General features: G+C 40.2%; 1 protein-coding gene across 1 annotated transcript in view; it reads right to left on the bottom strand.

The window, feature by feature from the left end:
* The window catches only part of LOC125706765 (cadherin-8-like), a 44,567-nt gene that overhangs the window by 5,041 nt on the left and 13,783 nt on the right, over positions 1-25,743 (bottom strand). Inside the window, exon 3 of the mRNA XM_048973586.1 lies at positions 7,777-8,071. Within this exon, the coding sequence (XP_048829543.1) occupies positions 7,777-8,071 (295 nt within the window). The remainder of the gene's footprint in view (positions 1-7,776; positions 8,072-25,743) is intronic.

Here is a 25,743-nt window from a genome sequence, read left to right as displayed (position 1 = left end):
AGGTCGTGCTCTCTGCTGGGGTCACACTGCGGCTGCCAAGAGGAGAGAACCCGATGACCTGTGAGTAGTCGGAGTCTGGAGTCCGTGCCTGCCTTGCTCATTTGCCAGCATCGACTCTGCTGAAGTTCCGCAGGTTGGTAGGAGTGGCTTGAGGTCATGCTGCACATGTCCAGGGCTCTCCAGTAGAAAAGGGCGGCACCTTCATTGCTGTGTCGCTCCTAGCTCATCCGCTGGCAGGTGTGAGGGAGGCTTCCGGGCAACAGCGTAGCCAGTACCCCTGGTTGTCTTATCCCCAGCAACGCTTCCTCTTCTGCTTCGTCACTTCACAACCACCCTCAGATCTGCCAGGCTGAAGCGAACTTGCCAGAGGATGATAAGGAGAAACTGCTCCAGTAGCACCAGTGGGGCCACTTCTGGCATCCCACTTCTGACACCATTGTGATGCTTGGCTGACCGAGGTATCGTGGCAGTGACAGCAAAAAACGAGATGAGATGGTTCCTCACGAAGTTGCTCTTTAATGTACAACACAATAAGGAACTATACACAAAGGCAAATGTGGGGAGGTTGCACACTCAACAAGAAGGCTCACACACGGTCGTGTAATTATACAACACTAGAGAACGTCAAGATGACACAGGTAATGGGACAGTCAGGAGCACAAGTAATTACACTATCAAATACATACAAGGGCTATTTCCAGGACTCACAGCGTTATATACAAATCTCGTGAGGATGCCGGAACACTCAATGCCCACCTATGCCACAATATACTATAATGTCCTTCAACACACAAAACAGCATGCAGAGAGACACACAAACCCTGTGGTAGAAATTGCCAAGGATGAAAAACAGGAAAAAATACTGACTCATCACCTATATTCTGATTAGGATCAGGTATAGGATTTGTTTTGAAAGAATAGCCTTCACTTAAAGCTGGAGTGTAGATGCAACCTATCACAAATAATGCTGGCTTTTGCTTCAGCCCTTTTCTGGTTGAGTCTGTAATTTCTGAGACCTACAGATGGTCTTTATCTCACATCTGGAATACAACAGCAGCCACCAGTATTTTATACACAGGGAAAGACCAATGTGAAACATTCAAAAGCAGCTTTCATAGAATAAAAACACAACCGTGTGGGAAAAAAACAGAATAAACATAAAACACTAAATACTGTGCATTATTATACATTGTTAATATATCAATAATTTTTCATTTTTTAATTATAATTTATCAAATCCAGAATTTAAATGTAACGTGCAACAAATCTGTGGCTTTGTACTGTCTGTGGTTAATCATAGATTCATAAGTCATTGCATTTGAAATCATTTCAGTACTTCATGTCTAATTTCATGTAAGAAAATGTGGAACTGAAATGCGACCTTGTCCATTATGCATGAAACATGCATACCCCGATTAGCTGTAACATTAGAACCACCTGACTAATACTGTGTAGATCCCCTTCGTGCCGCCAAAACAGCACTGACCCATCGAGGCATGGACTCCTCTGAAGTTGTCCTGTGGTATCTGGCACCAACATTTTAGCAGCAGCTCCTTTTAGTCCTGTAAGTTGTGAGGTGGAGCCTCAATAGACCTATTTGTCTTGCACATCAAAAGTCAAAGTCAAAGTCAAAGTAAACTTTATTGTCATCTCTGCTATATACTGTACAGGTACATAGAGAGACGAGATGACGTGGCTCCAGTTTTTTTCAGTGCAGACGAGAGAAAGAGACATGTAACAAATCAATAAATATAAGGTATACAAAAAAATATACTATACTTGGAGGTAGAGGTAGAGGAGGTTATAATAGTTATGTATGGAAAATGTGCAAATAAGTGGCAGAAGTGCAAAAATGCTTGTAGCAGAGTTTGTGTGTAAAGCGCAGATGTGCAGGAGTCAATTTGTTCGCAGTCCGGGTGTGTGTGGGGGGGTAAGTGTGTTCAGGAGTCTAATGGCTACTGGGAAAAAGCTATCCCGCAGCCTGGAAGATCGAGTCCTGATGCTGCGATAGCGTCTGCCAGATGGGAGGAGTGTGAAGAGTCCGTGTGAAGGATGAGAGGAGTCAAGTACGATGCAGGAGGCCCTCCTGATGCAGCGCTTGTTGAAGATGTCTTGCAGCGATGGAAGAGACGCACCGATGATGTTCCCAGCTGCTTTGATGATCCTTTGAAGCCGTCGGTTATCGGAAACCGTGCTGTTTCCAAACCAGACGGAGATGCAGCTGGTCAGGACACTCTCTATGGTGCCCCTGTAGAACATGGTGAGGGTGGGAGGTGGGAGGTTGGCTCGCTTAAGCCGTCGCAGGAAGTGGAGACGTTGCTGGGCCTTTTTGGTGATGGAGGTGGTGTTGGTCGTCCAGGTGAGGTCGACTGAGATGTGAACTCCCAGGAACTTGGTGTTTTTTACCATCTCAACCGTGGAACCGTGGATGCTGAGTGGTGTGTGGCTGGGGCGAGTTCTCCTGAAGTCGACAACCATTTCCTTGGTTTTGTCCACATTCAGCGACAGGTTGTTCTCACTGCACCACGTGGACAGCTGCTGAACCTCGTCTCTATACGCCGACTCATCGTTGTTGCTGATGAGCCCCACCACCGTCGTGTCGTCTGCGAATTTGATGATGTGGTTTGAGCTGTGCAGGGCAGTGCAGTCATGGGTCAGGAGTGTGAACAGAAGTGGACTAAGAGCGCAGCCCTGAGGAGCACCTGTGCTCAGTCTGATGGTGCTGGAAACGCTGTTGCCGATTCGAACAGACTGAGGCCTCTCTGAGATCCTGCAGATGCTGGATCAGATTGAGATCTGGAGGATTTGGAGGCTAAGTCAACACATTAAACTGTTGTTTCATGTTCCTCGGACCATTCCTGAACAGTCTCATGATACTTCACTCACCTCTAATCCAATTTTGGTAAGTACTAACCACTGCATACGGGTAACACACCACAAGACCTGCCGTTTTGGAGATGCTCTGACCCAGTCCTCTACCCATCACAATTTGGCCCTTGTCAAAGTCGCTCATATCCTTGCGCTTGCTCATTTTTCCTGCTTCCAATACATCAGCTTCAATTGCTGAGGCACGTAGTGCATTAAAATCACCAATGCTCTGTTGACGACTCAGTAATTGTAGTGTTCCAAACTTCCTCTGGCATTAAATGCATCACAAAAACTGCGTGCTGGGAGCTTCATGGAATGGGCTTCCATGGCCGAGCAGCTGCATGCAAGCCTCACATCACTAAGCACACAATGCCAAGCAATGGATAGACTGGCCGTCACTAGACTCTGGATCAAGTGTAAATGTATTCTGAGGAACGACAAATCACACTTCTCTCTCTGGCAGTCTGATGAACAACTCTGGGTTTGGCTTCCAACTTTCTGGGAACAGTTTGGGTAAGGCCCTTTTCTGTTCTAGCATGACTGAGCCCCAATGCCCAAAGCAAGGTTCACAAAGACATGGTTGGGTAAATTTGGTGTGGAAGAACTTGATTGGCCCACACAGATCTCTGAACTTCATCACATATGTTTGCGATCAACTAGAATAGAGATTGTGAGCCAGGCCTTAATGTCCATGATTAGTGTCTCACCTCACAAATGCTCTTCTACGTAGATGAATGGGCAAAAATTCCCACAGACACACTCCAAAATCTTGTGGAAATCCTTCCCAGAAGAGTGGCAGCTGTTATTGCTGCATAGGGGGGAACAATTCCATATTGATGCCTATGGATTTATAATGGGATGTCATAAAAGTTCCTATAGGTGTAATGGCCAGGTGTCCCAATACTTTTTTTCCATGTAGTGCATAATGGCACCCTTGACAGGTACCACTGTATTGAGATAATCAATGTTATTTGCTTCATTTGTCAATAGTTTTAATGTTATGGCTGATTGATGTTTTTGCCAGTTAAAAACCAGTTAACCCACTACTACTACACACTGCGGTTGAACTGTATTAACTGGAAATTAATGGCAGAGATTTTAAGATTAGAAGACTTATTGTACAAGCTATTTATTATTAGATCTAGGTCGTTGTAGCTTTGTTTTTAAAATAACCTTATTACTCTTCTGTTTTCCTCTCCAATTTCAGTGTGCACTTTGTGCAGTCCTCTGACTCAATGATAAATGTGTTGTGTACTGCTTGCCAGAGTTGCATGTATAACATGCATCTTTGGTCTGGATCCCAGAGGACAGAGTTTATGCTTCTGAGCATAAAGGGCTTGTTTAACTAATCAGTTATAACATTTATTTATTAATGTGCGTTCTTCTTGGAAAGTGAGCATGTTCTTCAGTAAAGCATATAGCACAAAATAAAACAACAATCTATGATTCACCAGTGGAATTGACAAACAAATACAGGAAAAGATATGAAACACTCAGAGATGCATGCGTGTGCCGAACCCTGAACAGATGATGCAAATACTGAACAGATCTGGCACATTTCTGTGCTTCTGGATAAAACATTTACTGCAAGTAAGTGTCTAAATTCATCCCTTTTAAAACTTGTTAAAAACTGCACTGTATAGGATGAGGGAGGGGACAGACTGGTACCTCAGAAATGCCAAAGATTCAACCAAAAGATTGGTAACGGTATGAAGGCTGGGTCTGCAATGTAACACACTCATGCAAATAGACAAACACTACAAAAAAAGACAAAAAAGGTGCACTGTGACAGTCAGTTGACTCCAGAGATGGAAGGTGAATGTGAATGACATCTGCTTATGAATCTTTTTGTATACTACTCGTACATTTATCATACAATTTACATTAAGCATTTGTGGACAGACACATTATAAACAAACACTAACCGTATGACCACTATGCCCATCCTATGATATATTACTGCGTACATAGTTGAGAAATAAACTATCCAGATTCCCAAATGATCTAAAATAGAAACAGTTAAAACCATCAAGACCATTCACAGAAAACAAGTATTTTTACTACCCTTTAACCAAACTTAAGAGGTGTTTTGGGTCCATTACTCAGTAGAAAAATGTTTCAGGTCATGTATACCGTTGGCTTTCTTGCTTGAATAGCCTGCTTCAGATCATGACATGATTTCAATGGGACTGAGGTCAGGATTTTGACTTTCAAAGTATAGAATTTCTGCTGCCCTAAGCTGCTCTGTTATTGAATTTCTCCCATGTTTGAATCATTGTCATGTTGCATGACCCAACTTCCCTTGAGTCAAGAAACCCTGACATCCTGCTGTAGAAATTTCTGATACAACATGGAGCCCATTGGTCCCTCAATAATAACTGTGGTCTGTCCCTGCCCCTGAGGAACCGAACAGCCTCTCAGCATTATACTCACTCCAGCTTATTTAACAGATTGGATGTGGTTTTAGTGCTGGCATACAGTGTTCCATTTTTTTCCACACAAAACAATGTGTACATTTACCAGACAGACCAGCTTCTATCTCAACTGCTCATAGAAGGTTATCCCTCATTATGATTCCACATTATTCTCCTTTAATGATCATTATCCACTCCTGGTGACAGTAGCAGTGACTTTACTGAATTTCTTCCATTTGCAAACTCTTTGTGTAATTTTGCACTGGTGGTGAATGAAATCTTTAGAAATAAATTTATAACAATTTCCAGGTTCATAAGCTTCAAGAACTACACATGAGGTTCTCTAAGATCTCTTTTAATTTGGTCATACTGCACATGAACAAAATTCTCTTGTGAAGGGCAGGTAGCCACAGCTGTGTTACTTTTGTTTTTGGTCAGTGTTATTCAGATCAAATTTTAATAGCCATTATTGAAGGATCCTACATACACACTGCACTGTAAAAAAATTAAATAGCATACTTTCAGCATCTTTTATATTTCAGGATTCAGCCCCATTTGGGATTCAACAAACTTTATTACCCACAGTTGAAAATCAATGTTAAAATGGCTGTCATTTTTGAAGACTGTTTTTTTTTTGTTTGAGTCTTCCTTTGTATTATATATACAGTATCACCCCTATGATAGCACATTGCTGCCATTATGACAAAAATAAACCGACTAATAAATAAATAAAAGCAGTTTCTCATTATACTTGCATGTTAAAATGTCAAAACCATCTCGTTATAATGAGAAAGGCAAATTTAATTTTTGTCACAGTGGTAGCGATATGCTGCCATACAGCCTGCATTGAACAAAATGCACAAGCTTCTGTTCTCCTTCACTGTCTTTTAAATGCATTTTATCCTTGCCTGGTCTTTTCTGGTCCTGGAGCCAATCTGATTAATTCCAGAAATGAAAGGAGTCAAGTCAATGTTTGCTTGGAGGTCTGGTTGCAGAGGGTAAGGCCACCCCACTTATTTGAAACATTTTTGTCAAATTAAGCATTTTTTAAATATATGTTCCAGGAAAAGACTCTCTCCTGTAAAGGTTTTCATTAAACAAGAATAAATGACACTGGTGACTGAATGTCTTGGATGAAAGCAGCCCTGCTGTCCAGTCACATTTTAGTGGGTCCTTTATAGGACTATTATTGTGTTGCGTCTCAGTGTATTTGTCGTGTTTTGTTCTGTGACTGTGTTGTGTTGCAGGACATTCCAGTGACAGCGGTGGTTAATTGTTCTTGTTTCTGCCATCGTGATTGACTGTATAAAGGGGCGCTGTCCCCTTGAAGATGGCTGCGCTCTTCCATTAATGATGCTCCACCCAGCCACGTTCTGTTGTCATGACCGGTTGCTGCTTGTGTGAGAGACAGGAATGGCCATGTGTCTTGTTATTTGGTCTTATCTTTCCGTCTTTTGTAATACAAGCCATCATTCGTATTATTTGCAATAAACCTTTTGTTTTACTGGTCATTTTGTTCATCGTGTGTTGGAGGTTTTTCGCCATCTCTTTTTCTTTGTTAAGGTGTCCTATCCCTAGACTGGCACTTAACAATTGTAGCAAAATTATTTACAAATGGGTATGGAGACTGAATCTCAATACGTCTGTGAGTAATCAGATTTTAAAACGTGTAAAAAAATTGTAAATGCGTACTGAGATTTGCGTAATCAGATTTGTATGCGTTATGAGATTTTCTACATGTCTGGACAAATCTGTAAATGCATGTATAGATCTGTGAACGTGTAGAGATAACTCTCTAAATGTGTGCATAGCTGTGTGCCAGAAAAACAGCAGATCTTTTACCTAACCACTGTAGAATAAACATCTTAAATCTGCTACAAGTTCATATAAATTATATGGAAATGTTTATTTTCTAGAGAAGAATTTCTTTTGAAGATAATCTATCTGTATTTTTTTATGAGGTTAACATGAGTGTACTTGGCTCAGCCCCTTGGCTCAGAATCAGGTAGTGCCCAATGGCAGAAGCCAGTATTTTCAGTAAATATACACTTGGTATCAGGCATGAAGATTTTTTTTTTGTAATTATAATAAATAAGATGTAATTATGTATTATAAATAAGACGATAAATAACATGTAATTTCCAGATTGCTGACAGTGAGTTTTAGTCCACTAAGTAGTAGCAATACTAGCAATATTAAAATACGCACTCCATCACGGAAAAATATAACTGAATGGAAGGAATATGCATAATATAAAACACTTGCAAACACAAAGTAGAAGCAGGTGAATATATGGAATTGGCTAAGAGAAATTTTTCACAGATATTAGCAAAAACTTCAGTATTCACCTTTTCTAATACAGTATTTGTCCGTGTAATAAATTATATTCAGATTTACTTTACTTCGTTTACGTGTGTTTAACCATACTTGTTCAATACCTTCTGGGAATCGAATGTGTAGTAGAATGCATTGGCATGTGACCCGGCTGTCTTACCCACTTGAGACATCTCTGGGACGGTGGCACGGTAGGGGCCTTGGGTGAATTCTGGTGCATTGTCATTGATGTCCTGAATTTTGATTGTGAATTCTGAAGGTGGCTCGAGAGGTTGGTTCGTGTCCCTGTTTATGACTTGTGCCGTGAGTGTGTATTCGGCTTTCTCTTCACGATCCAGTCTCTTCATCGCATGTATGTCTCCTGTCTTTTCATTTATGGAAAAGATTGTCCCAGCTCCCTCGCCTGCTAGAATGTACTTGATGTTTTTGTTGCCGGAATCCAAATCCGTGTGGAGCTAAAAGAGAAGAATGAATTTAGAATAAAGCTAAATTAAAACAGGATTATAATATCAAAATAATTACAGCACAATAATTAAGACTCAATCAGCATATGTGATGACCTGACCTATAGCAGCAGTCTTGAAAGCTAAACAAAGGCAAATATGAATAACAAACATGCATTAAAGACACCTGAAACATTCAGACATCAGATTAAAATTTAATTTTAGGTCTTTGATTTAATATCTGTCTGCTATTCAAAAGTTGCTGTTCTGCAAGACCTTAACGATATAGCTGTTTCAGCTGTCCATCCATCCATCCATCCATCCATCCATCATATCCCGCTAGATCCGAGATCGGGGAAACCCAGACTTCCCTCCCCTCAGCCACTTCATCCAGCTTCTCCGGGGGAATCCCGAGGCATTTCCAGGCCAGCCGAGAGACAGACTCCAGCGTATTCTGGGTCTTCCCCGGGCCTCCTCCCAGTGGGACATGCCCAGAACACCCAGGAGGCATCCTAATCAGATGCCCGAGCCACCTCATCTGGTTCCTCTCAATGCGGAGGTGCAGAGGCTCTACTCTGAGTCCCTCCCGAATGTCCGAGCTCCTCACTCTATCTCTAAGGGAGAGCCCAGCCACCCTGTGATGGAAACTCATTTCGGCCGCTTGCACTCGCAATCTCGTTCTTTTGGTCACTACCCACAGCTCATGATCATAGGTGAGGGTAGGAACGTAGATCGACTGGTAGATCGAGAGCTTTGCCTTTTGGCTCAGGTCTTTCTTCATCATGACAGACCGATGCAGCACCCACATCACTGCTGACGCCGCACCGATCTGCCTGTGATCCCCCTATATTTGGAGCACACCCTCCGCTCCCCCTTCTTAAAGAGGGGGACCACCATCCCGATTCCATTGTTCCCTCACTCGTGAACAAGACCCTGTGACATTTAAACTCCTCCACTTGGGGGAGGACCCCATCCCCGACTCAGAGAGAGCACTCTAGCCTCTTCCGGCTGAGGACCATGGTCTCAGATTTGGAGGTGCTGATTCTCATCGCAGCTGCTTCACACTCGGTTGCGAACTGTCCCAGTGAGAGCCGAAGGTTACGGTACATTGACGCTAACAGAACCACATCATCTGCAAAAAGCAGAGACCTAATCCTGAGGTCACCAAACCGGACACTCTCAACACCCTGGCTGCGCCTAGAAATTCAGTTCATAAAAACTATAAACAGAGTCGGTGACAAAGGGCAGCCCTGACAGAGTCCAACCCTCACTGGAAACGAGTCCGACTTATTGCTGTCCATGTGGACCAGGCTCTGGCACCGGTCATACAGGGACCGAACCGCCCTTAAAAGGAAGCCTTGCACCCCATACTCCCAGAGAACCCCCCACAGGACTCTCCAAGGGACACAGTCAAATGCCTTCTCCAAGTCCACAAAACACATGTAGATTGGTTGAGCAAACTCCCATGAACCCTCCAAAACCCTGCGGAGAGTACTGAGCTGATCCACTGTTCCATGGCCAGGGCGAAAACCACATTGCTCCTCCTGAATCCGAATGCTTCCTCTCCAGACCCCCCGAATAGACCTTACCAGGGAGGCTGAAGAGTGTGATCTCGCTATAGTTGGAGCACACCCTCCGGTCCCCCTTCTTAAAGAGGGGGACCACTACATCGGTCTGCCAGTCCAGAGGCACTGCCCCCGATGTCCACGCAATGCTGCAAATGCGTGTCAACCAGGACAGCCCCACAGCATCCAGAGCCTTAAGGAACTCCGGGCGGATCTCATCCAGCCCCGGGCCTGGCCACTGAGGAGCTTTTTAACCACCTCAGCAACCTCCAACCCAGAGATAAGGGAGTCCACACCCAAGTGCCCATACTCTGCTTCCATGTTGGAAGGTGTGCCGGTGGGATTGAGGATGTCTTTGAAGTACTCCCTCTACCGACCCAAAACGTCCTGAGTTGAGGTCAGCAGCACCCCATCCCCACCATAAACAGTGTTTATGTTGCACCGCTTTCCTGCCCTGAGCCGCTAGATGGTGGACTAGAATCTCCTTGAAGCCATCCGGAAGTCGTTTTCCATGGCCTTGGCAAACTCCTCCCACACCCGAGTTTTTGCCTCAGCAACCACCGAAGCCGCATCCCGCTTGGCCTGCCAGTAGCTATCAGCTGCTTCTGGAGTCCCACAGGCCAAAAAGCCCTGATAGGACTCCTTCCTCAGCTTAACGGCATTCCTCACCACCGGTGTCCACCAGTGGGTTCAGGGATTACTGCCGCTACAGGTTCCGACCAACTTATGGCCACAGCTCCAGTCAGCTGCCTCCACAATGGAGGCACAGAATATGGCCTATTCGGACTCAATGTCCCCCTCCTTCCCTGGGATATGGGAGAAGTTCAGCTAGAGGTAGGAGTTGAAACTCCTCCTGACAGGGAATTCTGCTAGATGTTCCCAGCAGACCCTCACTACATGCTTGGGCCTGCCAGGCCTGGCCAGCTTCCTCCCCCACCAGCAGAGCCAACCCTGCACTAGGTAGTGATCAGTTGACAGCTCCGCCCCTCTCTTCACCCGAGTATCCAAGACATGCGGCCGCAAGTCCGACGACACGACTACAATGTCAATCATCGAACTGCGGCCTAGGGTGTCCTGGTGCAAAGTGCACATATGGACACCTTAATGCCTGAGCATGGTGTTCATTAGAGACAATCCATGACGAGCACATTAGTCCAATAACAAAGCACTGCTCGGGTTAGGATCGGGGGGACCGTTCCTCCCAACCACGCCACTCCAGGTCTCACTGTCATTGCCCACGTGAGCATTGAAGTCCCCCAGCAGAACAAGAGAGTCCCCAGGAGGAGTGTGCTCCAACACCCCTTCCAAGGACTCCAGAAAGGGTGGGTATATTAAACTGCCGCTTGGCGCATAAGCGCAAACAACAGTCAGGACCCATCCCACCACCCGAAGGCGAAGGGAAGCTACCCTCTCGTCCACTGTGGTAAACCCCAATGTACAGGCGCCCAGCCAGGGGGCAATAAGTATGCCCCCGCTCGGTGCCTCTCCTCGTGAGCAACTCCAGAGTGGAAAAGCGTCCAACCCCCCTTAAGGAGAGTGGTTTCAGAGCGTCGAGGTGAACCCGGCTATATCTGGCCGTAACTTCACAACCTCGCGCATCAGCTCAGGCTCCTTCCCCGTCAGAGAGATGACATTCCATGTCCCTAGATCTAGCTTCTACAGTTGAGGATCAGACCGCCAAGGTCCCTGCCTTTGGCCACTGCCCAACTCACATCGCGCCTGACCCCTATGGCCCCTCCTATAGATGGTGAGCCTACTGGAGGGGGAACCCACGTGCCTTGATCGGGCTGTGCCTGACAAGGCCCCATGGGTGCAGGCCTGGCCACTAGGTGCTCGCCATCGAGCCCCACCCCCAGGCCTGGCTGGGGGGTGTGACCCGCGGCTGGGCAAGGGGAACCGTGAATTCAATATCTTTGCAATATCTGATATCCAATATCAGTCTCAGCTGTCTTCTTAGTTAATGTTAATATTGAGTATTAAGTGAATGGTGTCAAAATCCCTTTGCTTCAGGTCTCAGACATGTGAGTAATATGGCTGAAAAAAACAATTGCTGTACTTGACAGATGGTGGTGATATGCACACATATATAAGTGCTGGTGCAGTGTGTGGGGAATGTGACATCACAGCTCATAAATATTCAGTACGGTGCAAAAGAAAATATTTAAAATTATCAATCAGGATTGTAAGTGTATATTTGTTCAGAAAAAAAACACGTAATTTGTATGCAAAGTGACATAAACATAATAAAAACTACAAGAATTTCTTATGTTCTCCAAATAGTTATATATTGTTGAATGGCTAAGGAAACACCACTTCAGTCCCCAAACCTCTCCTCAAAGGCATCCCAGCCCTTTAATGAATATGTTGCATTTCTTCTGCAGCTAACTTAATTTGTTAAATGACTCAGTGATGTATTGATTAGCTGAACAAGGTGTGTCACTCGTCAAGTCAAAAAGACATTGTTGTATTGGATGGTTGCTGGAAATACTGGGGTGACTTTAGGAGAGGCTTTGACAAGGTGGAGTTGGCACGCTTTGGCAGACACAATATCATAGTTTCACACCAACATGATGATCATTAAACATATTTTTCTTTGATCGCCTAAGTCTTTTTCACACACCATGCATACATAATTCTTAGAGTTTATTCTTTTAAAACTTCCATAGAAGTGTGGTTTTCACCACTGCTATGTGTCCAAAGTTCCATTACAGGACACATTTTGCATCTCAGAGTTGTAAACAAGCATTCTGCATTCCTCTTCTAAGATTTGTCAAACACGATGGATATAGCGGAAAATAAAAATAGTAAAAGAGAAATAGTAAAAAGAGTAAGAAAGAAGATTCATTATTTGGCAGGAAAAAAAGAATCAGTTACTGGGTTATATGGGTTAATAAAAGCTCAAATGCTTTTCCCACAGTTAAGTCATTGATATTTTTCTCGTAAATGTGTCAGGAGGCAGTGGGCACATTGAGCGCACTTCCCTTTGATTCACAACCTGCTGAATGGCTGTTTTGCATAATGTGAGCTACATAGCTGTTCAGAAACTTTAAATGCAAATCTGATATCTCCTGAAATATCTGAATATCAATGACACAATTACAGAAAGTAGCATACTTTTTCTACATGTTTGGTGTACACTAGATGCTTTTAGTCCTAACCTGTGCGATGAGAATTATGCAGAAGGGCATTACTCTGATTGTTTATATAGAGTGAAATTTAAAAATAAAATAAAAAATAAAGCACATGTGGTTATGCAGCAGTATGCCACAGGTGCATCTGTTAAAAAGAAAAAAAATAGCTGAGTGGGGTTATTTACCACAAGAAACCAGGCTATCTATAAAAATAACCAATTACTGCTTGCATCAGTTCATTAGCTGGCCTCTAAGTCGAAAGAAGTTTTAAATCACATTGCATATTGGCCAAGATTACAATTCTCTGGTTCATGAATCTCATCGCTGAGGGAAAATGGACTATTTTACACTTCGATCCTAGTGGGGTGGTAAGGGCTTTTATTGTCTGCTCTAGAATAATTTCTCATTCCCTGTCAGATTATGGAACCTAGAAAAGTCATCAGTGTCTGCTTAATAAGACCTATGCATCCTCCATCCTGTGGGTTGGTGCCAGAATAACTTCACCATATTACACGAAATATTAGTGATTTTGCTTCTTGCCTTGACAAAAAAAGAACAAGAAAAGTTTCCGTTATATACTCTCACCTTGAATCACTATTAGATTCAACTATCTATGTTCTAACGACTTGTCCTGCTCAGGGTCATATGGTGAATGATTATTATGATTTTTTAAAATCTTTGTACATCCTCTTAACTGTGAGGAATATGGTTATTATGCTGTCAAAATGTTATACATTCCATATGGCCACTTTTTTCCCCTGTTATATTTGTAATTTTAATCAACTTGCCAAAATGCAGGTCTGGAAAGAAAATATGTACAATTATGTACAGCAAGATACTGAGGCCTAAAACTACCTCTTTCAGACAAGGAAGCTTACATTAAGTCACTCATGAGGACCTACGTTCCATCTTGCCCTGTATAGTTAACAAGAGAAGGTCCTCATATAGAAAAGAGTTGTAGCAGAATTGATGTGTTCTGTTCGTGGCTGGACTATTTACATAATTAAACAGTAGTAATTACCGGCTAATATCACATGCGAATATTCTATATAAGGCCTGGTAGACGTTCCATTTCCGGTTTACCTGATCTTCACCATCGTCACAGGTATGGAAGACTTTTCTACGTATTTCTACTTTTCTGGTGTACTGTTTTAGCCAGTTGTTTATAGTCACTGCTCATGACTTTGTAGCCTGCTCATCCTCTTAGCCTGGATTCTTTGTCAGAGGCTACTATCTCGTGGACCACTGTCGGCATGGTCACACTTTTTTCCTTTGCAAATTAATTGCATCATACTTCCTGTAGTTAACAGGCATGTTGTTTTAAGTAATAGCTGATACTAGCAGGATATTCATAGGTTTGTCGCTTCCTTGAGTTAAGATGCCCCAATTCGGCTTATAGCCTATTACGGCGCTAGTTTTACACTTTTTACGATCATTGCTTTTAACCTGAGGTTATAAAACACAATTTTATAAAACTGCAATCAAAACTAAAACTGTCTCTCATATTTTGTTGGGTAAGGTTAGGGCTGGGTGGGGGTTAAGGTTGTCATAGCTGAGATTATGGTTATACCCATGGAAATGAATGGAGAGTCCCTACAAAGATATGAATAAAAGATGAGTGTGAGTATGCCTTCCCTCCCTCGTCTTTGCAGCTGAGAGCCCCAAGTTGGTGGCCTGATTTCTTCAAGTCGGCATATCTGTGTGCCAGTACATGATTGGTTTTGGCTTTTTACCATTCTGTGGATGTGTGTGCACATGTGATTTGTAGTGTCTTTTGTATTTGAGACCTCCTTTCTCCCATCTAGCATGACTCTTAGACTTCAGCTCTAACTATTATCCTTACCTCTTCTGAATGGTATGTGGATTGCGATTGACGGACTTTTATTTGTATTTTTGGGTTATTCTGTACATTTAGTAAAACTATTAGTGGATGGAACTACACCTCTGGCTTTATAGATTACAAAAGAACATAAGAAAATTACAAACGAGAGGAGGCCATTCAGCCCATCAAGCTCATTTGGGGAGAACTTACCTAATAGCTCATAGTTGTTAAAGTCTTATCTAGCTGTGATTTAAAGGAACCCAGGGTTTTAGCTTGCACTACACTAGCAGGAACACTATTCCATACTCTAACTCCACGCTCTGTAAAGTGCTTCCTCAGATTCATTTTAAAATGTTCTTCTGCTTATTTTCACTTATGGCCACGAGTTCTAGTATTTAAAAGTAATATTAAAATAACAATTTGGCTGAAAAGCATCCAGACCTGTTAGAATGTTATATACCTGGATCATGTCCCCCCTTAGTCTCCTTTGCTTGAGGCTAATCAGATTCAGCTCAGCTAACCTTTCCTCATAAGACATTCCTCTAAGACCAGGAATCATTCTTGTAGCCCTACGTTTCACCTTTTCCAAGGCAGCAATGTCCTTCTTAAGGTATGGTGTCCAAGCCTGCACACAATATTCTAGGTGGGGTCTTACCAAAGCATTATATAATCATAGCATCACCTCCCTTGACTTAAAATCCACACACCTAGAGATGTAACCCAACATTCTATTGGCCTTTTTTGTTGCTTCCCTACACTGGAAAGAGCGGGACACAGAAGCATCAACATACACACTGAGATCTTTTTCATAATCAGCTCCCTTTATTTCAGTGGAATCCATAAAATATCTGTACTTTATATTATTGCTCCCAGCATAGATTACCTTACATTTATCTATGTTAAATTTTATTTGCCAGGTATCAGCCCAGTCGCTAATTAAATGTAGATCCCGTTGTAGCCTCTCCGCTGCTAGATCAGTATCTGCTACACCACCCACCTTGGTGTTGTCTGCAAATTTATCTAGTTTACTGTATGTATTGGTGTCAATATCATTAATGTAAATTAGGAACAGTAGTGGTCCTAAAATTGAACCCTGCAGTACCTCACTATGAATGCAGGCCCACTGTGCCTCTAATAACTACTCACTGCTTCCTGTCAGTTAACCAGTTTCACGCTGCTACAGTTCCCGAAATCCCTGCAGCTTTGAGCTTAAGCAAGTGCCATTTAAGGCCTTCTGTAAAACTAAGTAGATCACATCATAGGCCTTTTTGTGATCAATTTCTCCTGTAGCTTCCTCAAAGAACTCAAGTAAATTCATTACACAGGATCTACCTCTCCTAAATCCATGTTGGCTATCCCTCAGAATATTATTTGCATCCACGTAATCTACCATTTTCACTTGGATTATACCTTCCATTATTTTTCCAGTAATGCTAGTTAAACTGATTGGCCTATAGTTTGCTGGGTTACTTCTATCCCCTTTTTTGAATATGGGTGTTATATTAGCATGCTTCCAATAAGATATTACCACACCCGCAGATAACGATTTCTGCAATATTAAAGTTAAAGGCTTGCTAAGAATATCCCTCATCTCTTTTAAAACTATAGGCAAGATGCCATCAGGGCCCTGCGATTTATTTATTTTGAGCTTAGCTAGGCTTAGTACCACATTAGCCTCAGTTATACATATATCGGTCAAAGACAATGCTGTATTCGTACTAAAAGATGGTAAGTTACTCATGCTCTCTACTGTGAACACCTGTGTAAAATAATCATTAAACTCATTTACTATATCAATTTCATTTTCAGTTATAAGACCCTTACTATCCTACAAATTAGTGATTTAAGATTTTTTTTAAATATTGGAAGAAACTTTTATTGCCATCCTTAGCCTCCAATGCAGTTTTTCTCTTGACATTCCTCTTAGAGTCTAATTTTGTTTTTTAACTCAACCTGTAGACTTAGATACTCCTGCTTAGTTTTTAAATCATTAGTTAATTTCCATTTGTGGAAGAGAGCCCCTTTCCTCCTGAATTTATTCTTAATTTCCTTAGTAAACCACCTTGGTTGTAGTTTCCTAGATTTAGTTTTGCTGGAGCTTAAGCAAGAGCCATTTGTGGGGGACAACATCAAAGGTCTTAATGTACCTGGATGCCTTTTGGGGTGTTGACATTGGTTTGATAATTCCTAATGTGGCTTAGCTGATGCCCTACAGCACAACTGTCTGCCACCAAGTTATCCTAGACCTTTTGTTATGCATGGTTTCTCAGTTTTGGAACTTGCACTGTAACTACATCTGATCTGCAGTGTCCCTCAAGACCTTCAAGAACTGTCTTAAGACTGAACTCTTCTGGGCACATGAAATATTTATTCAGTATAAATTTTCATCAAATTTTGGTTTAAAAAGACATATTAATCATTTAATACCAGCTAAGCCTGTTCCCCAGTCAGAGAAGTTGGATAATGTTAAACGTCTGATGGATGATGCTCTGAAAAAGTCAAAGAACATTTCCTGACTGTGGTGGCAGCTTTGTCAAGGTTAGTCAAGTACCCGTTTAATTTCCTCCTTCTTTCCAGACCAAAAGATCCTCGTCTTCTTATTCAGCAGGTCCTTCAGAGCTCTTGTGATCCACAGTTAATGGGAAAACGATGTACTTTCTTGTATGTAGAATGGACATATAGTGGAATTTTGTCAGATCTGCACAGTGTAGCACGACAACAGAGTTATATGCCATTGGCCAATAACTATTCCAAGGTCCTGTGCTTCTTTGTGATACATTCCACAAACTGGCAATGGCGGAAGAAGGCGAAACATGATTTAAGGCAATAAATTGCAATGAAAGCACAGAGATGCTCAGTGGTGTATCACCTCCATTGTGACAAAATGTATCACCTCCATTGTGACTGCAGTGTTTGCTGAGGGGCCACACACAACCAACACTAGGGTACGTGAAAACGCATGTGATGTCTGTCATCCCTCAGCTGTCCATTTATCTTTACAAAAAGAAATGACCAGCTCCCTTCCTTCTGCTTGTACTTCTGTCCTCACACAATATGAAATATGTCCAGTTGCTTCTGTAACAGACATTCCCCCAAGGCTCCTGTACTGTTTTTATTTAACAGTGACCTTGTATTGCCCATGATGATAGAAAGCACATAAAATCTGTGCCGGACTCTTGCCGGACTCTTGCTATCTCTCCCTGGTGGCATCGCACCAGTTCTGTCAGCAACGTTGGCCTTGTATTGTGGGAAAACAAAGGACACAGATCCAAGCCATCGTAACCAGAAAGTAAGACGCAAAAGTTACAGCATACTTCGTGCATGAAATCAAAAAAACAAAAAAAAAAAAACAAGACACAGGAGCTGTTGTTGCAGGAAGTTCCTCCGAGCAGCACATGATGTGAGGCTATGATTCAGTAAGCTTTTATTGTATTATCTATACCAAATGAAACTGAACAGAAAAGCAGATTCAGTGGGAACCCTTCCTGATTTTACCATAAACTGCATTCATTTGTAATTCGTTAGAGGAAAATGGACATATGGACTGTGTTATTGGAATGCTTGTGTGATTGTGATGGCTGCTTCTACAGCCACACAGTTAAGTTGAAGGGAGGTATCATTTCATGGTTTTTATGTTTGTTTAGTTGTAGCATATTGATAATTAATATTTGATTTAATTAATATTTAATTAATTAATTAAATGATTTAAATATTTAATTATTTTGTTTCCTTATTTAACACATTTACCCAGTTTGCTGGATGAAGCGCGCACATTTAGTTAACTGTGGAATAATGTGTCTTGAGTTTAATTGTGTTTCTTTTTGATTTACCGTGCGGAGTACTGAAGGGATTCCCAGCTGTTCCAGGCAAAGAGGTGGCCAATATGGAAGCTGGACTAAAAGACAGGAAATTGGACAACTCCAACTGGTTGTTTGTTGGGGGTGGAATAGTTTGGTATTTAGTTTTATTTTATTGTTTAGGTATGTTTTTGGAGTTAATTTGATTTTGTTTATTTTGATTGAAGCATTAGTTGATTGTTCTGTTTTGATCTATTTGTGGTATTTGTTATTGTTACGTTTTTTCTTTTGTATCTTGTGGGTTGGCCAACCAGTATATATAGTCCTTATGGTGTCTTGTTTGAGAAGTCAGCTTGTTGGTTTAGTTGTATTGTTAGCTGTGGTGTGATAAGTTGATTTTCTTTGTGGGCCCAGGTTTATTTCTTTTGTTAAATTGTTTTCTTTTTGTAAATTAAAAAGGATTTTTTTCTAATTTAGCTGTGTGCCTCATGCCTGCCATCTCGGTCCCTCACAGTGATGTATGCTATATCCATGTAAGATTTTTACACTTTTTATAGTATATTCCATATATCATATTTCATTTTTTTTTTGTTTATACAGTATAGTTTATGTCAATAATATTGTAATGCTGACTGAACAAAGTACGACCCCGAGCCTCTGAAAACCTTTGTGGATTGCTCTTTATTCTGAATATGACAATGCTAGCAAAAACTGCCAGTAATGCGGAGAATGCACTTGGGGTATAACCAGGACATGTGTGTTTACATTATGATGACACCCTGAGCATGTGGGGAAAAACAGAAGGTGACTGAATCAAACACAAGTCAAGTAGAATCAATCAAACTAAGTCAGACACACACTCACATGTAAAATGAGAACAAGTTCAGCACTATAATATGGCTCCCTTTCAGTCTCATGGTGTCATTTTTATGCAAGTCTTGTTTGAGGCGCACAGTAAGACTTTTTTCATTCATGATTATTGGATTATATCAAGTATGATACATGACTTAATGTAGGATTAAGCCAATTATACTAATTTTACTCATTCTAATATATAACTAGTATAAGGATATTTGCAGTCCATTTAATTAAGATTTAGATATTTTATACAAAAGAAGAACTGCTTTTAGTTGGTTACGTAAAGAGTCTTAATTTTTACTCCTGGTATTTCTAAAACAAAAACCTACCCACTAAAAAGAGGTAAATCCAACATGAAAAAATTGCTATTTACTTCCAGAAACACCAGTCTCATCAGCAACATTGTTGCCTGAAAGAAATATCTGACAACACTGATAAAACAGGAATTTATAAATATTGAATTAGGAGTGGGTACCTATCACTGGGCCATTAGAGGATATTGATGATGATATAGCTTCTTTCTAGCCATGACTGAAGGTGGAGGTCCAATGTCACTTAAGGACACGTCTCAAAAACAAGAATTGTTTTTGGTTTTCAATAATACCTGCATTCATATCAGATTAAATTTGTCAACGTAAAAGTATATTGAGGAAAACAATACCAGCTCTAAGACAGAGTGAGTAAGACAGAGTGCTCCATTTATGATCTGACAGTTATAAGTATCGCTGTTGTGTTTCTGTGTCAATTGAATCAATAAATGCATTACCTTTGTCTTTCTGGCCATGCAGTCTAAGGAGAATATTTAATTAAATAGGGAAAAATATCAATTTCTTTGAAGACGTTTCATTGTTGTAGAAGCAGGACAACCCAAACTCAATTGCAAATATCAGCCACAATCTATTTTTTAACATTCTGCATATATTATTGATAAAATTTGAACAGTTCCAAGAAAAATACCAAAACAAAAATCAGTATGAAGACAAGGGGTCTTGATACACAGCTAAAGCCTTAATCCACAACTAAGCACCATTCAGAAATATACACAGCACTCTCTGGGAAACTCGAGTGTTGCAGTTATTGAGCACAATCAACTTTTAGAATCCAACTATTCTGTCTACATTGAAAACATGTAAATATTGATAAGTGCTTTCTGGCATGGTTAGTTGTGGTTTGCCTGGTGATGCTTTCCACTAGATCTCCACTAGATGGAGTCACAAGCAGGTTAACAAACAGCCTTAAACATTTAACAACATTTAGATATTTAAATCAATGTCAATCAATGGAAGTAGAAATGTCTGTATATCACCTTGATTATATATGGAAAAAAGATTAGATAAGCCTAGACTGGAAACAGTGATTCCTTCACATCTTTTGCTTGAAATATGACTAAAGATATGATAATCTTAATTGTAAAGATAGTGTCTCATTATGGCAGCCTACAGTGTTTTGGAAATTGAGAATCATATTCAGCACCTTATTAAATGCTGACTGGTTACAAGTGTAGGTTATAAGGCCAAACATAAAAAGACTGTTGCCGAAGCTCATGAAATCTTTTCTAGCTTGTAATGCTGCCAGTAACTAGCTTCTAATAAATATGCATTGTGTGAAATCTTAATCATTAAAAACTGTGTTATAAGGTTAGTCATATCTGTCATCTTTTTTATAATAGTTTGGTTATAGTAGCGGATACTGGCCTAGACTCCAAGTTTCCATTACAAGAAGGCCTGTCACTTTCACTTAGTTCAAGTCAAGTGAAAACCTTTTTTTAGCTAAACCGGATTTTGTAAGGTCCTTGTGGCACTATGGTAATTATGCAAAAGGAAGCTGTGGAGTCTCATTGCACTTCATCTTCCTTGTTCACTAAAAACATGGAAAACATTTTCTGTACTTGATGACGTTGGAATCTCTCTGTTTTCTAGGAGAATTGGAATATGTTTTCCCTTCAGTGTCCTGTTGTGAAAAGCAGACCCTAAAAACCATGATAAATATCCCTAGAAAATGCAAAATATATGGGTCAAAACAGGATAACAGAACTCAAATTCATATGCTAACAGAAAATAAACTGAAAGGATAACAGAACTCAAATTCATATGCTAACAGAAAATAAACTGAAAGGATAACAGAACTTAACTTCACATGCTAACAGAAGACAAATTGGGATGCTAACGGCACTTACACTGTCACGCAGATGACACTTAAAATAGCATTATTATAAAACTGAAATTGGCACAATAACAGAACTTTAATTTTCATGCTAGTAAAACTTAAATCGGCATGCTAATAAAGCCTAAACTGGTGCGTTAACTGAACTTAAAGCACAAGTCAGGATGCAGGAAGAAATTTCGATCCAGCAGAACAGGGCACAAACTCTAACCACTGAGCAGCTGAGGTCACTTCACAAATGGAAAATAAATCTAATACTGAGCTGCACAAAGCCAAAAAAAATCACTGGGACCGCAATCTTGATCAGATCACTAAAACACAAAAAAAGAGAAGTGTCCTTTCGATCATTCATTTATTAATTCTTTCATCTTTGATTTATCTTCCTTATGGCATGATAGGAAACCCGTGAAACACGTGCTCATTCTTTTTGCACGTTATTCTCTGTGTTCACTGAAAACATTTCTTGTATTTGATGAAGGCGGAATCTCCATCTTCAGAGAATCAGTGCCGTATAAGTTTTCCCTTGAATGAGCAACTTCAACAATGCAATTCAACAATTGATTGACTGATTAATTCAACATCCATTTAATTAGACTGATTACATCTTTCTTGTTAGCTGTTGTTTGAGTTAAGTGTGCCAGTGGTCTAATATATTTGCCTGTGACAAGCCTGCATTTGTTTTATATTGAGGATACCAAAAATAGGGTGTTTCACTTTGCTGCTGCACACAAATGAGGGGTGATTTTGACCTAGTGTCTCTAATCGGGTCAATCAAGACACTGTCCCCTTTCATCTATTTTCTGATGCTATTGATAAGATTGTAGTCATTACCCTTGTTTGCTTCAGTCACACTGCAGCATGAGTCACATTTCCTATACTGCTATTTTTACAACATGTGTTGTATATTCAGGATTTTCCTGAGATTTCCAAATAAATGACAGAAAAAATAGCAATTTATTTTAACGTTTTCAGGCCAATAAAAAATATTATTTAAAAACAAGGTCTTAATAATTCTACTGACCCAGAAAATGGACCAAATTTGAAAGCCAAATAAGCTGCCCTCTTGTGGAATACTGACCCACAGATGTGCCCTGATGCAGGTCTTCATTTGTGCCGACCAGGGTGCGGATGAAAGTCACAGCAAAAACACTAACCAATTTTAGACTGTCTATTGTTTCTCTATCATATCCAGAATTTTTCAATGTCCATTCAAACATTTATGTTCATTTCCGGCGCAGGATCTTAGGTGTTTTGCAATAGGCGTACTTGACCGCTCTTGTGTTCTTGCATACCCGTTTCACATTATCTTTCATTGCCAAGTCTAATGAGACCAATTACCTTCATTCTCTGCATTGCAATCTTGTTCTTGGGAGGCAAGTTAACAAGACTGCTCATGCCAAGACCACAAGTATGATCTTTGCATTCTTCGTATTGAGAAACATCCCTTATCTAGTACCCAGAAATACAGGGTTATAGGGGGGGGCTGGAGCCTATCCTAGGCAGCACTGGACAGGTGAACATACTGAACAGCATGTAAGCTAATCACAAGGCACATAGACACAAAATGACACTATGGGTAATGCACTATGGGTGATCCAATGCCTATACATCTTTGGGCAGGAGGGCAATATATGCTTCAGGTAGCAAGACGGCATACAGGCACGCAAACTGCATACAGAACAAAGGCAGGATTTAAAGCTCAAATCCTATAGGGTCCCAGAGGGCAAAAGTACTACTCACTGAGCTACTAGCTCTCTCAAAAACAGCCTTTGATTTTTGTTAATTCATTCATTTAAAAAATTCCCTAAGAAAAATCACCCCCTTTCTTATCTCTGGAGAAACACTTAATCCCCATTATGTCTTTGTTCCTAAAAGTACCCCTGGAGAAACAGTATTAAAAGGAGACTTTAAAAGTGATACATTAGGTAGAAATAATGAAATATCATTTTAGGCTGAGGCTTTTGTTCACAGAAATCCGAAAAAGCAGCAGTTGAAGTCTTACCATAATATTTTTTCAATATATTCTGATTGTGAACATCCTTTCCAAGGTCCTGCAGAGATATATTTTTGTAGATCCAGAAGATGCCTTTGTCAAATGGTTTTAGAAACTGTTTCTCCAAAGAGTGTCATTTGTAGAGATGGCAGTGATCCAATACCCACTATCGGTATTGGGCCGATACCAGTAGAAAATGTTGGCGTGACTCGTGTACCTTTTGACTAGAAATGGTTAGTTGGCGTGTATCAAGATATTTTTATGATTGATTTCTTTGTAATGTTAAGTTTGCAAAAGACTGCACAATTTGCACTTTAAGAAATATTTCTGCTCATTTCTGTGACAGTTGTTACTGAATATAACAAAGAAGCAGACTTGTGTAAATGATGTTGCCCGTGGATTTCTTGTTTGAGCAACACGACCATTACATATTCCTCTTCTTAGCAGACTCATGCAATGCCACTACAACAGTAAATGCAAATAGTTTACCATGTTATTTGAAATGAATTGATACGAATATCTCATTTAATGCTTAGTAGTTGACAAAGGGAGAAAATATCATATTGGTATTTATTTCGGCAGAAAATCATAAATTTAATATTGGTATTAGGATTGGACCAGAAAAAAAAAAGATTTTGTGTCATTTGTTTCTAGTTATTTGTATTATCATGATCAAACCATGCTCATGACCCAGTAATAAAGTTCATAGCCCAATTATAATTTGCACGTCTATTTTTCACTGAAATTGCATGAAAATGCACATTTAAATTAGCATTAAAAATACATTATTAAATTACGTAAATAGGTCAAACAAAATTCAGCATACATTACAATATCTGCAAAAAGTTAATTTCAGCAGTTTATTTATTAATACAATTCATAAATTCTAACCCTTACTAAGCATATTTTCAATGAACATCCAACGAAATGCTAAAAGTTCAAATAAAATATGTCCCTGTTATCAGATCAAAACCAAAATTAATTAGTAATTAATTTTTATGAATAAAATCTTTACCTGGACTGAAATAAACATTTAATAAAACATTTTGTGGGTGGAATTTAAAGCAAAAGTAATTATCACATGATAGAAAGTCACAGTGCTGTGTAAACCAATGAAATACTGTACAGAAGTACTTGGAAGGCGAAGCTTTGTTGAATAACCAAAGGCCTTCTGGGTAAAGCATTGTGGGGACTTCTATTACAATTTCATTAGGATTTACATGCTTCATTCCCACTAAACCTGCTGGCTGTACTTGTTCCTACTACTATTATTCCTAATAGTATTAAAATACAATCTGTCTGCACGTACATAAAAATTACATTTCGTTTCAATTGTGATTCTGCTTAACTAATCAAATTTCATATTTTTAATTTCATTCTGTGTTTCCTTAACCATATTCGTGTACAGTTTAATTACAGTTATGGGGGTATCTAGGGGCTATCCAGTCAACTGTATTACTTCCAGAGAAAATCATAAGTACAGTTTTGTAATAAGTCTGAAAGGAATGGAAATGCTTCCTTCATGCATATGTTCTTACTATATATTGTACAGTTCCAGTGAGAAACTGACAAATTAAGGTCCTATTATCCAACCCTCTGGTCTTAGAAAATACTGAAAAGAGAACAGATATGGCCGATACAAAGACATATTTTTCGTTAATAGTCAGACACTGACACAGCAAATGTGATGTGTGATAGTGGATTATGAATGAGATAATTACAAAAAGCCATTACACTGGTAAATCCACAATAAAGGAACTGTATGAATGATTTTAATAGCTTATTGACTTCCAGTGCATCATAAAGCAGGGTCTATGCTGTTTTCAAGGACAATGCTGATACAAAGGCTATTTTGCAATCATTTGCAGTTCTTATGTCCCCAGTTGCATTTTGTGGATTAAGTGGCTTAAGCAACAATCTAAGCAACATTTCCAACACTGATAACACCACAAAATTTCACATATAAAACTTAAAGAACATAGCCCATGTAATCTCTGCTGAATAAACATTTATGGAATGTCCTTTTTTCGTATTAAAATGCAAATAGTGTTAAAACAAGGATACTTGAAAATATCCAGGCAGCACCAAGAGAGACTGGATAGATGGACAGGAAGAACTCTTGTAAGTATAAGACTGCAGGGGGAGTTTTAAAGGTATCATCAAACTGGAGGTGGGGTTATAGATTTTATGATTAACCTGGTTTTCACAATCCAGTATTGATTAAAAAAATCCCAAGATTGCTCTAGTTAATTTATGTCTTTTATTGTAACTTTGAAAATATTGTCGCTGTATCGGTCCTCTTGTCATATAGATGGTGCTACTTTCTCTCTCGTCTGAAGAAGGGTTGCAATAGTA

The sequence above is a fragment of the Brienomyrus brachyistius genome, chromosome 13 (assembly GCF_023856365.1).
Source record: "Brienomyrus brachyistius isolate T26 chromosome 13, BBRACH_0.4, whole genome shotgun sequence".
Taxonomy (NCBI): domain Eukaryota; kingdom Metazoa; phylum Chordata; class Actinopteri; order Osteoglossiformes; family Mormyridae; genus Brienomyrus; species Brienomyrus brachyistius.
This window is presented reverse-complemented; position numbering and strand designations above follow the sequence as displayed.